Raw genomic sequence first — 13,723 nt, forward strand, 5'->3', positions numbered from 1 at the left:
AATAAAAATATGTAAAAATTATTTATTTTAAATTATTAGGATAAGGTAACATATGTTATTGTATACAAGGATATTTATGTAAACTAAAAAGATAAAAAGTAATGTAAAGATAGTACATTAGTGGTGTGTATATAAAACTTCCCGTCAATTAATGTTGGGACAACGCCAAACCGGTACCCATTAGTGTACTTTTGGACATTTAGGTACAACAAAAACACACATGAACATAAAAGTACTCATGGGACGATCATTTACCTTTATACCGCCAACCTCTTTCTTCTCTTTATTTTATTTCTTACTTCTCTGTCTCTCTTTCTTCTCCGTCTCTCTTTCTTCTCTTTCTCTCTCTTCTCTTTCTCCCCCCCCCCTCTCTCTAGATATATTTTTTCATAATTTAAAACTTAAAAATCTTTAGAACTATTGTTTCTATTCTTCTTTGCTTTTATTTAGGTGTAGATATTAGGTACATGATTTTTGTTTAGGAATTCCTTGAGTTTATGAGTGCTAGATTTGAAATAATTTATATGCCAAGTTCTGCAAAATCATTCAGAAATGTTCATATTACTATTTCATAATAAACAAAACTCTTGTCATATTTCTTCCTGGAGCAATGACCTTAAAAAATACCGAATCTATAGTACATGATTCTGCATTACAACGTCAATACATTAACATGATAATGTAGGTCAATATTATTCTAATATTATTTTTTGCAATAGTAACATGATGATGTTACTGTTTCACTATTTGAAACAGTAACATAGAAACAATAACATGAAAGAAAAAGTCTCAAATCTAGACGATTTCGGTGATGGTTCGCTACATCACCACCGCCGTTCGACTGCCCTCACTGAGATGCACAATGCCTAGCCAAATTTTGTCCAAAATGACCATTGGAAAGGGAGACCCAAGGCTGGTAAGTTTTGCTCGCGTAATGTTACTGTTTCAAACAGTAACATACAATCTCAGATCCATAATAATATCGAAACAGTGACATACGATTTTAGATCTGAACTCAGATTACGATATCAGATCTCATATTACAATATCATAAATCATATTACATCTCAGATCTAATAAGATAAAGACGAAAACTAATAAAAATAAGAAGAAGTATAATAAAAAAATGAAGAAGATGATTGTGGAGGTACGATGATGGTGGAAGCGCGATGGCGATGGAGGCAGACAGTGGCAGTGGCAGAGATGGAGGCAAACATGACAGTGGTAGAGATGGAGAGTAGGTGTCTTAGATATAGATTTTTTTTTAAATTCATGTCTATTGCAGAAGAAGGGTAAATGTAATATTATGTAATTATTAATTTTTAAAAGAGGTACTTATATGAAAGAAATGTACTTATATGGAAATGAGAATTTTTGTTTGACTTATGTGTCCAACATTTGTCAAGTAGGTATTAAAATGACATTTCTAATTAATGTTTCAATAGATATTGGATTGAAAAATAATAGAGGCCCAACTCAATAAAGAAGACCAACTTGAGCGCAGACCCACGAGAACTGACTCTGGGCCAATACCCAAAATGATGTGGTCTTTAAGTGAAAGGCCCACAAACACAAAAGGGCATGAGACAAATGAAATTGAAAATTCCTAGACTCGTGTAGAAGTAGAACCACGAACAGAGAAGGCACGATTCTAGACGACGAGCTGAAGAAGAGACGCAGCGGATCTTGAAGCTTTTCACAGATTCTACCATTCTTCAATTTTCTTATCTCCAATTTCTTGTTGTGGTAAGTATTTTCGTCGCATTGTTTGATTTAGGAATAAGATGGATTGGAATGGGTCGTTGGACAACAGGTTTTAGGTTTCTTTTTCTTTAAATCTTAAGGTTGAATCTGCTGCGGGTATGGGATCTTAGTATTTCTTTTTTTCTTTTTATACTGGAGATTGCTTTTGTTCTTTTTATACTGGAGATTCCCTGTGAATTATGTTAAGCCTGGTTTTTTTTTTTTATTTGGTTATAGAATCTTGAAAGCATAAACATGGACTATTGGAACCCCGAAAGTATGCTCACCTTCAAAGAAGAATACTGCTATGGCGAAGCCTTCTTGTGCTACACCTCAACCGGGACCAAGTATTTGTTGAAGAAACATAAGATAACTGATGATGATGAATTGGCTTTGATTCAAAAATGGAAGGATCTGGGGCATGAAAATTTAGTAAGGTAAAAACAACTTACTTTTCTCGGGTCTCTCTCCTTTCTTGAATAGAGAAATGATGGAGAGGAATAAAACAGAGCAAATAATAGATAGCCCGTTATTGGATAGCCAATTATAGATAGACTTGTGCAATTGGCTTGTGAAAGGAAGGAATTTCCACATCCTGCAACTAAACGGTAACAAAATGAAAATTGCCAATTGATGTTTGTGTCTCAAATTCTTTTGCTATTGTATTTGCTACGAAGAAAAGACTATGTGGGGTAAACTAGATTGTTGCAATATAATATTTTAGTTTCCGTTTTATAATAGAAGGCTTAACCACCATGATAATGGAAAATACTCCCAAGGGGCAGTCACATTTTATCTTATAAAAGAAACACTAAAATTTTCAATTAAACTTTCTTTTGTCAATTAAACAATGACTATATATGCAAGACGAAATTCCTTTCTTTCACATTGGCATACAAGGCACACGGCTGCTTAAGATTCCATCCAACAGCCCCCTCCTAATCTGCAAATTTGCATGTTTGTGTGGGCGCAGGATCCTAGATATGAAGCTAGATGGAAATAATATGGCTCTTTTTGCTTTTGAATATCACGATGTGCATCTTGACAAAATGCGTAGTTTAAGCAAAAGTATGATAAAGGTATGTCAAATAAGCTCTATGAAAAACAAATTAATTTTAGCAATTACTAACTTAAAATTATCTGTTCTTTCTTCAGGATTTTCTGTTCCAGATTATTAGCGGGTTGCAATATTACCATTCACATGGGCTGGTGCATAAGGATCTGCGCCCGCAGAATATTTTGGTGTATGCTGATCTTAGAAGTGTGAAGATAGCCAATTATAGGTTAGCCATACTGACAGGACCCCTAAAGGGCAATAAGGTAATTGTATGTTTCTTTGCTTTCTATATAGAAAACCTACATGATAATGGACTTTGCCTGATGATACTGTCCTGGCTTAATTGATTTGCCAGTTTTAATGTCTTTGTAGTTATTAATGTTCATTGATTAGCTAGCTTTATTCTGTGGCTGCTATGCACTTTAAGGACATTCAGTGTTCAAATGTTAGGCACCTTATCCAACGAGGCATTGAGGCACTCCAGTTTTTTAATGATCTAGAGTATTAACGGTAGGCTTGTGGAACCAATTGACCACTCGGTGGAAAGCATATACTACATATTGGAAGGGTTTGAGTATGTGTTGATTTCTCAAAGATGACGGAATGCACAATTCCCGTCTTCAGCTTAGATTCTTAATCACGGTGTAGAGAAAATTCATATTTATTTACAAGATTATTTTGCATTCGACTTAAATTATTATACCTTGTATTTATTCCAAGAAAAAGACCTTGTATCAAATTTGATTTTAGTATTAAGGCAAGCTTCAACCTACCCCAGCCTAGGCTTTGTAGATTTGTTTTGGTTAATTTGTTATGATCCTCTTTTCCTTTTATTTTTATTTTTTTATTCATAACATTGAGAAATATGTGAAAGTGTGAGTCAGGTTGCAAGATAATTTATCTTGCCCATTCCCTTTTATAGTTTCTTGCCTTGACATTGGAGCTAGTTATATAATTGATAAAGAAGGAAAAGGAAAAAAAAAGAAGCTAAATTTGAAATTACACCCTTCCACTTTGGAGTAGTTCTAAATTTCATATCTAGAATTTATATTTTGCTAATTAAACCCCAAAGTTTCATTTTTCTTTGCTTTGGTTTTTGGTCTCTTTTTTTTTAAAATTTTTTTTTTCTTTTTGATGTAGCTCATAAGGCAGGGTTTCGTTAAGTGTCATGTTCAAAGTCACGTAACATGCAAGCAGCTTTGTTTTTATCCAATGATTCATTACTTTGTTACATTCAAGTAAATAAGAAACGGAAATAGGAAAGCTGACTTTTTTGCCAACAGGAGTGTACTTGGATCATAAGCACAAAGGCATTCTTGATCTCCTTAGGCTTCTTGATAGAGAGGTTTTCTAACTTTAAGGATATCTTATCCTTCCTTTAATATGATTATTGCTTTTGTTTCTAATATAAAGTATTAAACATCTTGAGAACTAAAGTCTCTATCTTTTATATTGAAAGCTTTTAAGCATTGAGAATGTTATGGCAATTAATTATTAGTGCTACTTGCTTGTATATAAAATTTTGTATAACCATTTACGCCCCCACCTATCCTTTATATATAATATAGATCAGACCAGTTTTTCAGCCTAAACTTGTGTACAGGACGGGAACTTTTATCAAGTTATTTTATGTATGCTTATATTGTCGATTATGATGCTTCTGTTGTGGACTATTCTTATTGATCTATTACATCAATACAGGAGCGGGATGGCTCTTACAGGGCACCAGAAATTTTATACGCCTATCCAGGAGCTCATAATCATCCTGCAGTGGATATGTGGGCTGTGGGTTGTCTATTTGCAGAGATGGTTAAACAGAAACCTATTTTTCGTGGTGCAAACATTGTTGAGCGTGTTGATTCCATCCACAGGTAACTAATAGTAAGGGTATTTCTTCGGTCAAAGTTAAGCAGTCATGGATCTGTGCGAGCTTGGCAATTTGGTTGCTGCTTTGTAGGGAGAGGAATGGTATAATCTTTGAGGATAGGAGCTGTTCAGAGGAGGATTTTGTGGGGGAAATGTTCTTTCTTTGCTTCTAAGGATTTCAAGGGCATGCCTTTCTTACTTACTCAAAATCATTGTTGGGGGGAGTAGGTGGTTGGTGGTAGAATTAGACACCTTGCTCGAGAATGTTTTGAAGTATTCTCTGTGGTTTTATTAAGCTTAATTTGATGGATGTTATAGTGGGAGAACAGGGGAGCTTGGAGTGGGAGATTGATTTGAGATTATAAGGGAACACTTTGTTGTGTTATGCTGGGTATGTGGGCAGCAGCTGTGCTGTTGGTGGAAGTTTGAAGATTGGTGGAACAGCTAGGTTTTGGGAAGGTAGTTGCAGATTGGGTAAGGCACTGGAAAGGGGGGGTGGAGATTTTACAATGATGTAATGGTTTATTCATAGGTTGCTGAGGCAAGGATTTTGTTGTTCAACTGGGTTTGTAGAAGTTGCAAACTTGCAATGGCAGGGTTGATTATTTAGCTAGAAAAGTTGCGAATTTGAGCATGATGTATTGTTGGTCCACCTTAATTATTGTTGGGGATATTGTTTTGGAGGATTGGGTTCGGGTTTTGTATAGCTTCTATAGCTTTTCGTGGGTGTCCTTCGGTACAACCTTTTCGTATATATATATATATTTTTTTCCCTTTGGCTGTTCCTTTGAGGGTTTTTTTTTTTTCCCTCTTGGGAATGTCTTCACTCCTTCAATGCATTTGATAGTTTATTATTAAAAAAAAGTCGTAACTGTACATCCCTCCAAAGTATCTTGGGTATGGTAATGGTTTTTATCATGTGTTTTATATGAAGGCTGTTGGGTTCTCCGGAGGATAATCTAGTGCTTCATTCCACTCTCTGTGACTTTCTGCAAAGGCTTTCCGTGCATTCTCCCAAGGTACAAAAGTTTGTAACATGTTTTAAGTTTTATATAAATTTGTGCAATGGGGGGACTTTCTTAGTTTTTGAAAAGTAAGGGATACCTCTTGTGAGAATTTCTGTATACACACATGCGAGCGACACACATATATATAAAGAATGCAATCCCTCACATTTTAAAAAGTTAGGGATCAAAATGGATTCTCTCTCCCTCTCTCTATATAGATATGTGTGTGTGTGTGTGTGTGCACGTGCGCTCTTATTCTGCTGATTTTGTCTTGCAGAGTTTGGCAGCTGAGTTCCCAGATCTAGAGGCTACTGGTGTTGATCTCCTCACTGTATGGGTGGATTTTGGAACTATCTTTATATATGTTGTCCTCTCTTTATCTCAATTGCTGCTGTTATTTGTTTTCCCTTCCATTTTATTCAGGGATAAGAAATACTATCAGTTCCATGATTTTATTTTTACTTGCGCTTTTCATGTTGCAGAAACTGCTATGCCTGGACCCAAAGAAGCGGATAACGTCTGCAGATGCATTGAAGCATCCCTATTTTGCAAATGTTGGTTGTTAACGTTTCACAAATTACTATACATCGCCTTGCTGAGCTCATGACGATTTCTGTTTTCACTTGTATTAGATAGATAGGCTAATTTTGAACAGCATTTAGATTTGCATAAACTTTGACATGGATAGCAGCAGTGGATGTCCATCTTTTAGTTTGACTTTGTCAGAAATGTTGACTTAAAATACCACATTGGTTGGCTGAGTGGTTGATATGGGTAAACCCACCTCCTTACATGTAAACTTGGTCTTTTCTCTTCGTTGAAGTACCACATTGGTTGGATCTCTCGCTTGAAGATCTAACACACTGATCGTTACTCGAATCGAATTTGAGCTCGTGTATTCAGCTTGAGTTTGAGCTCTCGAATCAAAAACATTTGCTTGAGCTTGACCGAGTTTAGAAGTCACAACTGGAGCTCGGCTCGAAGAACTAACACATTGATTGGTACTCGGCTCGAGTTACATGAGCTCGAGTTCCAGAGACAATTTAAACATGTAGAATGCTGACAAACAAAACGAAAAAATACAAAAATAAAATAAAATAAAATCTAAATATGACATAATTTTCTTTTCTTTTTCTTTTCTTTTTAATTTAACGTAGGAAAAAACATAAAGTACTTTGAAATGCATCCCCAATATTTGCCCTTTCAAGGATGTATAAGCCCTAGCCATAATTGCAAAAACTCACCGTTTTAGTGCAAGAATCTGAGATCATAAAAAACAAATCTAGAAATTCACAATGAAACAAACCCATAAAACATTGGTATCTGATTGGTGTTGGTCCGAAAGCTAATTTTCATAGCAAATAGAGGACTGATATTTAGACATTTAACTCTGAAAGGTCTGAAAGTCTATTGTAATGAATATAAGAGATGGAATTGAATTAGCAGAAAATCACTTGAGCAACAATTGAATAGTGAAGTAGGGATATTATTTCAATGTGATGCAATGCGAAAATACAGATCGATTGACTAGTTCACGACTAAGTCAATATAACTTGAAATCCACAAAAGAAGCTTGAAATCCACCAACAAATTGATAAAAACCTCAAATATTATTAGTTCATCAACGATTTTTTTTAACAAGACTTTTAATGCCTTTATATAGGCAAGTAATCTAATTATACTAAAATTAGGAAAACATGTTAAAAGGACTAGAAAACCCCTTCTTACACCAACTAAAACTACTAATAATTCTATAAGAAATAGAGTTCTAATAATGAAAGTAAATAATTAAACTAACACTCTTACTAAACCTTATGATAATTCGAGTACAACATTTTCATGAATCCTTTTATCTCCAGCTGCTAATACTTTAAAACCTCCTTCTGGAATTGAACACGAAGAAGGAGAAACCTCCCAGCAAAGCTCACGTCCTTCCCAATCAGTTATAATACCTCCAGCACCCTCAACGATAGGTATCAGTGCAAGAAAATCAAAGGGATCCAATGCACAGTCAACAACGAGATCAATAAACCCCGAAGCCAATAAAGCATAAGAAATGCAATTACCATCGTAGAATATCTCATCTACCTTGTATGCGAGACTATCACAGGCAAATTCAGCATCATCATTGTAATGTCGGGCTTTCAAGTACGCATATGCTTGTTTCAACTTTTCACAGGTGCGTACAGATGCTTCTTCTCCATTCATGGTTGTTCTTCTCCCTTTCACCCCTACCCATCTTTCTTTTCGAATCGGTTGATCAATGATGCCAAGCACTGGTTTACCCTTGTATAATAGAGCAATTAGGGTACCGAACTCATATCTATGAGCAATAAAACTCTGTGTCCCATCTATAGGATCTAAAACCCAAACAAAGTCTGGAACTGAGAACTTCTCTTTACAAGTCCATCCAGTCTCCTCCCCAAAAACTGCATGAGATGAAAAGTTTTCTAGTATAATCGAAACCATAGCTTCCTCTGCTTTTATATCAGCAATTGTTACAGGACCATCGCCATTTTTATCATCAAATTTGATTTTTTGGCTATAGAACCTCTCAATAACTTCACGAGAAACATCGGCAAGTTTCTTGCCAATTTCGGTGAAGCAATCAAGCTCTTTTGCGGTGAGATCCATTTGGTTATCAAGCTGATGATTAGAATTCGAAGTCCTCATCTACAGGAGTAAATATAAGACAACAATGATCACTTCTGCAAGGGAATGAAAATGAAAAAGAAAATTAACGGTCCCAATCAACCAACAAGTAGCCCCAGTGACAACAAAAAGACAATAGCGAATCAATTCAATAGCTAGAAAATCCATAAAGCATTCAAAAAGTTTCACGTAACACCAATTTGGTTAACGTTATTAATACCAAGACAATGCCCAATTCATACTATAAGACAATAAACATAAGAATTAAAAAGCCGGGAGTAAGAATAATAATCGGAGGTTCTGACATTAATCTAATCTAATTACTTGGATTTGTACTGACAAGTATAACAGTACGCTATGCAGACAACTTCCAGAACCAATTTATCACCCAACAAGTATTTAAGATTTAAAATAAAAACTATCTCGAAAACCATGAACATCAGATTTCTCCAGTTTAAACTGGTTTGATATGGTTTGATATGAAGAAAAGCTTATATATAGAAGTAGCGAGAGAATACATTCTATCGAAGAATTAAACACAGAGGCATGCCGTTCCCCATATGATAACCCCAAGAAGCACGAACAATAACATATACAATTCCAAGAACACCAAGTCACGAATTCAGCACAAAAGTATCATTCCTGGAAGAGAATTCAGTAAACTAAAAAACTCCTCATGTTATTACAGAAAATCTAGAATGTTTCACACTGGAAACCCTACATATAATCAAAGAAGATCATCAATTTGGGGGAAAAAGTGATACAGGCTGAATCAAAACAAGAAGAGACTTGAAGCTGGCTTCAATTCAAGCACTAACTTAGAATCGAACAAAATCGCCAATCGAACCCTAAAATATATTCAAAATTGAATCTGGGACCCTAATCTCTAGAGAAAAAGGAGAGAAAACATACCTCTTCTGTCCACGAATCTCTCCCTCGAAGCCAACTGCGATGAAGTTCGGATGGCTTGCAGTGCGGTAAACGTATATTTATAGGAAAAAGTGTTTGGCCAGATAGGATGATCGGACGGTTGAAATTTGCAGTCCTTGCGCTTTCCCTGAACGAATCGGATTTCAAAAACGGGTATAAGTTGTGTTTTCCTTTCTGGATGGAACGAACGGGTACGATTTCATTAGTGAGGACTGAACCTATGCCGAGCCGAAAGACGACACACATTAAGCCCATCATTTTCTATAGTGTATATGGTGGCCGCCAATGCAGTAATTATATAATTAGGGTGATAATGACCATAACCACAGTTATATGGTGGCGGACTAGGGGGTGCCGTTCATAGAGGCTTCGACGATCAAGTCAATGGTAATCGGAGATGGAAGACCGACGATGGTTAGACTGTTTGTAGCTGAATATTTTGTTAGGGGTCGGAAAGTTTCTGTCTCTAGTTCTCGATGTCCGAATCCCCTTCCCCAAGGTAAGAGAATGGTATTTATATGAGGGTGAGGACTGGCCTTGGAAGTCATGTCACCCCCATGTCCTTTTTGATGGGACTCTAGGGTATAAACGTGTAAAAGGTAAATGTAACAGATGTGTCAGGGTTGGTAGACGAAAAGCAAGGTGAAATTGTCTGGGTACATGATGGGGGTATGACACGTGTTGGTCATAGTATGGAAAGTAGCAGTAGGTAAGCATAAATGAACTGATATCGTATGGTAAGATATCATACTTGATGGTACAAACCTGTCAAGTCCGAGGATGTTGGTGTGAACGGATTGGACCATGGTCCCTGTAAGGGAATGATCATGAATCGGGTTGGCGCCTTTGGTGTCTTGGCACCTTCATTGTGGTGGTGCCATTTCTAGGTGAGGGAAAGTCCCTGCTAAATAATGATGTCAGAAATACAGTAAAGTAGATATAAAAAGAAACGTTAGCCACGTTTGTCAGGCGTAGTGTCAGGGTCACTGTTTGCTGTCACGTAACCTTGTTGTTCATGGACCGAGTCTCGAATCTCTTGTATGGGTCTCAACGTGGGCCAAGTATGCCAGCTAGGCTCGTGAAAGTGGGTATCGTGGGCTTGGATTTGTCATTAAGTGGCCCTATGGGGCCATACGACTTTTGATAACTGCAATTGTCCCCCACTTTCAAAGTATGAATACGGATTCATCTTGGAGAGTAGTTCACGGTGTGCATCCTGCATGGCTTGCATAAAACAAGAGATTATTGCCCGAAGAGGTATGTATTGCTGGGATCAGCTTCATATTGCCTGAAGAGGCGAGTATAGCTGGGATCAGCTTCATGTAGCCTGAAGAGGCGTGTATGGCTGGTATCAGCTTAATGTAGCCTGAAGGGGCGTGTATAGCTGGGATCAGCTTCATGTACCCTGAAGAGACGTGTATAGCTGGTATCAACTAAATGTAGCATGAAGAGACGTGTATAGTTGGGATCAGTTTGATGTAACAGTGTCTGTTTCCGTGATTCCTACTGAGAAATGGAAACGATGTCAGCTTTATGAACAACAGTATAACTGATAAGTAAGTAATTGTTTTACCTGGTTTGAAAGATAGGTAATTTAATTGAATAGTCACAAGAGAGAATGAAATCAGACTGACAATGATAGTACATTAAATGAAACTATTTAGAAACTAAGGTCCCTTACAACAAACATTGGACTTTGCTACATGGCAGGTGAGGGGTCCCAATTACATGATTGAGCGTGTGTTTTTAAATAAAGCAGGAACGAAGAGTTTTTATTGCCACGTGTTATAATGAAACGGCGGGCATTAATGGGTCTGACATGTATTTGAAAATACGTCCATCGTTTCTTGAGGAAAACGTTTCGTGAACCGTGAAAAGTGATGATTTAGGTTGTCTTTGGATAAGTCACGTCATTTAATTAGCGTCGTTCCGTGCAGCTTTTAAACTGGGGTATGAAGTTTATTCAGTACTTTGCCATTTCAGTAAGAGCCTGCTCGTTGTCACATAGAGTTCACTGGGTTTCGTAGATGTGCCGTGAAGAGTGAAGCGACTTCTGAGAGCAATTGTTCAAAGGTAATCCTTGTTCTCTTTGCTTTGGATTATAATTTTGGAATGACCTGATCAAGTGAAAGTGACTCTGAGAATGAAGTGAGGTCTGGGAGTGGCAAGGCCTTTGCCAATGACTTGGAGGGCGAGAAGGAATCGAGTGTGAACTTCTCATGGTATGGATCAGAGGCGCATAGGGCCGATGGTGATGAGGGGAGAGACGATGATGGTAACGGTGGTGCTGGCGAAGAAGGCGGTGAGATAGAGAGGAATGGCTACATCGAAGGGCCTTTGTTGCAAAAAGGAATGAATCCCAAATCAATTTTGGCGTTGAGTGATATGGACTACTTGAGGAAGACGCATAAGATTCACAAGTCCATTGAGATTAGGCCTGGGGCCGATATGGAGGGTGTCAATTATGAAGTCCTCAGATGGTCCCCTTTTTACGTGTTTAAGTTCAAGTTAGCGCTTAGATACCGAATTCCAAATACGTTGGCTGATGCTTGTAGGGTATGGAAAATTTCATGCAGTCAATGTGTAATATCCTGGTCTAATTTTACACTATTCATAGTATCTTCTCGTGGTGGTTGAGGTGGAGGGAACCTCTGTGTTGGTGAACCGGTATTTGAAGGAGTAAAAATTAAATTGTGATAAAATTATAAAAATATTTTTAATAAATGGGGAATTTTAAAGGAAAATTTTTAAAGTAAGAATTACTTAAATCGGATTTAAATTTGATTTGTTATGAATTTTTGAAGTTAATTATAACAATTTAGTTAGGGGCGTTTTTGACAGGTGGGTGTTTTTGGTAAGTCAAAGTTATTATAAAAGAAAACTTAAAATCAAAAAAAAAATAAAAAATGAAAAATTCTTACGCAGTTTCTTCTCTTCTTCCTTTTCTCTCTCCCGTACATTTTTGGTCGATCGATCACGTCGATCGGAGTTGTGGTTAGGGAGATATCGGAGTTTGAAGTTCCGATTTCCTCGGATTTCTTTTGGTCGATCCGGCCGATTCCGGCAACGGTTTGACGTGTTTCAGGTACCTATGAGTTTATCTCATCGAGTTCTTCAATTTGATATAAGATTTGACAGGTTTGGGTGGTCGGATCGCCGGCGATGGGGTTAAATGGGTTTCCGGCGAGTTGACCGAGTCAGGCCGAGTTGACTCGGTTGACCGGCGAGTTGACTCGGTTGACCGGTGAGTTGACTCGGCTGGGTACTATTTGACCCGATTTGACCCGGTCGGGTACTATTTGACCCGGTTACTGACCCGGTTACTATTTGACTATTGACTTTGACTCGGTTACTATTTATACGTTGACTTTGACCAGTACTATTTGGCCGTTGACCATAGTTGACCGACCGTATTTTTACCGTATTTTCATATATCGTGTTTTTCGGTGTAGACGGTGGTCACGATTGAGATTCGGAGCGGGTTAACTTTTGGAGTTAGGGGTTGTCTGGGACGCGTGCTTGGTTTTAGCACTCTGATTTCCAGGTAGGGGTTTCCTTACTCTTGCATGTGACTTTAGAGTTCCGGTTTACGGACTCTGGTGATATTATGGTTTTGTCGGTTTCTGGGGGTGGAAATACGACCTATTTTGCATGTTGATTTATATTCCCTGTTATATATATCACTGTTGGTATGTTTTCTGAGAGTGAGGTGATTGGAGTTGTTGGATGTGGATGTGGATATGGATGTGGATGTGGATGTGGATTGTGGGCCCATATAGGCGCCCAAATGATCAGATATGGATTTCTGATGGATGATATATATACATATACAGACCGGATATATACCGGTGGACCGTCTGAGATGGGGTGCATCACAGGGGACGCCCTCTGGTGTAGGCTATGCTATCGGGATACCCGATCCTCATCCAGTTTCGGTGTGGACCTGGATTGGGAGACACCCTACGGGGATTAGGGTGGGTCCAGGGGTGTGATGGATTGTTGGAGATTGATGTGGTGATTACAGTGTTGGATAGCCTTATCGGCTACCATTTCACTTGATTGGATTGGTGTATGGATTTCTGGAGACCAGTGTTGGTGGTTCCAGTGTTGCTTAGCCTTATCGGCTATTGTGCTATTTGGTTGACTTACTGATGGATGTATATTTCCTGTATTGCATACTATGCATTTCATTTCTGGATTTATCATTATTATTTATGGATATTGGCGTTTCCTCTCTACGCCCTACTGAGCTTTGTGGCTCACCCCTCTTCTTTATCCCCTTTCAGGTGAGTTGGATGTAGGTGATGGCGGTCAGCGGCGGGATGCGTGAGCTGGTGTGTAGCCTTGGGCTGACTCTTTAGTGGGTGTGGGGACTTTTGATATTGTATTTTGTATATATTACTGGGTTTGATATCGGGTAGATATATTTTATTATTCCGCTGATGTATTCATACTCCGGTATTTCAAG

General features: G+C 37.9%; 2 protein-coding genes across 4 annotated transcripts; one reads left to right on the forward strand and one right to left on the reverse strand.

The window, feature by feature from the left end:
• Positions 1 to 1,585: 1,585 nt before the first annotated feature.
• On the forward strand, positions 1,586 to 6,472 carry LOC119998234 (cell division control protein 2 homolog). Of its 3 annotated transcripts, XR_005468215.1 has the most exons (9): positions 1,586 to 1,746; positions 1,981 to 2,180; positions 2,717 to 2,822; positions 2,899 to 3,063; positions 4,084 to 4,145; positions 4,502 to 4,671; positions 5,601 to 5,685; positions 5,951 to 6,004; positions 6,156 to 6,245. XR_005468215.1 is itself a non-coding variant. In XM_038845499.1 (8 exons), the coding sequence occupies exons 2-8, from the start codon at positions 1,999 to 2,001 to the stop codon at positions 6,237 to 6,239; spliced, it is 879 nt and encodes a 292-aa protein (XP_038701427.1). In that variant the 5' UTR covers positions 1,586 to 1,746; positions 1,981 to 1,998; the 3' UTR covers positions 6,240 to 6,472. The 3 variants fall into 3 exon arrangements, 2 of the variants coding, with proteins under 2 accessions (XP_038701427.1, XP_038701428.1); XM_038845499.1 differs by lacking the exon at positions 4,084 to 4,145 and having other exon boundaries at positions 5,951 to 6,037; positions 6,156 to 6,472; XM_038845500.1 differs by lacking the exon at positions 4,084 to 4,145 and having other exon boundaries at positions 6,156 to 6,472.
• A 696-nt stretch (positions 6,473 to 7,168) lies between these two features.
• On the reverse strand, positions 7,169 to 9,367 carry LOC119998841 (bifunctional phosphatase IMPL2, chloroplastic-like). The gene is made up of 2 exons (XM_038846294.1): positions 9,238 to 9,367; positions 7,169 to 8,381 (listed from the first exon to the last, which is right to left on the reverse strand). The coding sequence occupies exon 2, from the start codon at positions 8,344 to 8,346 to the stop codon at positions 7,486 to 7,488; it is 861 nt and encodes a 286-aa protein (XP_038702222.1). The 5' UTR covers positions 8,347 to 8,381; positions 9,238 to 9,367; the 3' UTR covers positions 7,169 to 7,485.
• Between the last annotated feature and the right edge of the window lie 4,356 nt (positions 9,368 to 13,723).

Source organism: Tripterygium wilfordii, chromosome 5 (genome assembly GCF_013401445.1).
Source record: "Tripterygium wilfordii isolate XIE 37 chromosome 5, ASM1340144v1, whole genome shotgun sequence".
NCBI lineage: Eukaryota > Viridiplantae > Streptophyta > Magnoliopsida > Celastrales > Celastraceae > Tripterygium > Tripterygium wilfordii.

Bases quoted from the DNA above. Each gene is read 5' to 3' on its own strand.
- LOC119998234 (XM_038845499.1), top strand. From the start codon at position 1,999: ATGGACTATTGGAACCCCGAAAGTATGCTCACCTTCAAAGAAGAATAC. The intron at 3,064-4,501 runs GTAATTGTATGT...ACATCAATACAG, and splicing joins GACCCCTAAAGGGCAATAAG to GAGCGGGATGGCTCTTACAG. The intron at 6,038-6,155 runs GTTGTCCTCTCT...TTCATGTTGCAG, and splicing joins TTGGAACTATCTTTATATAT to AAACTGCTATGCCTGGACCC.
- LOC119998841 (XM_038846294.1), bottom strand. From the start codon at position 8,346: ATGAGGACTTCGAATTCTAATCATCAGCTTGATAACCAAATGGATCTC.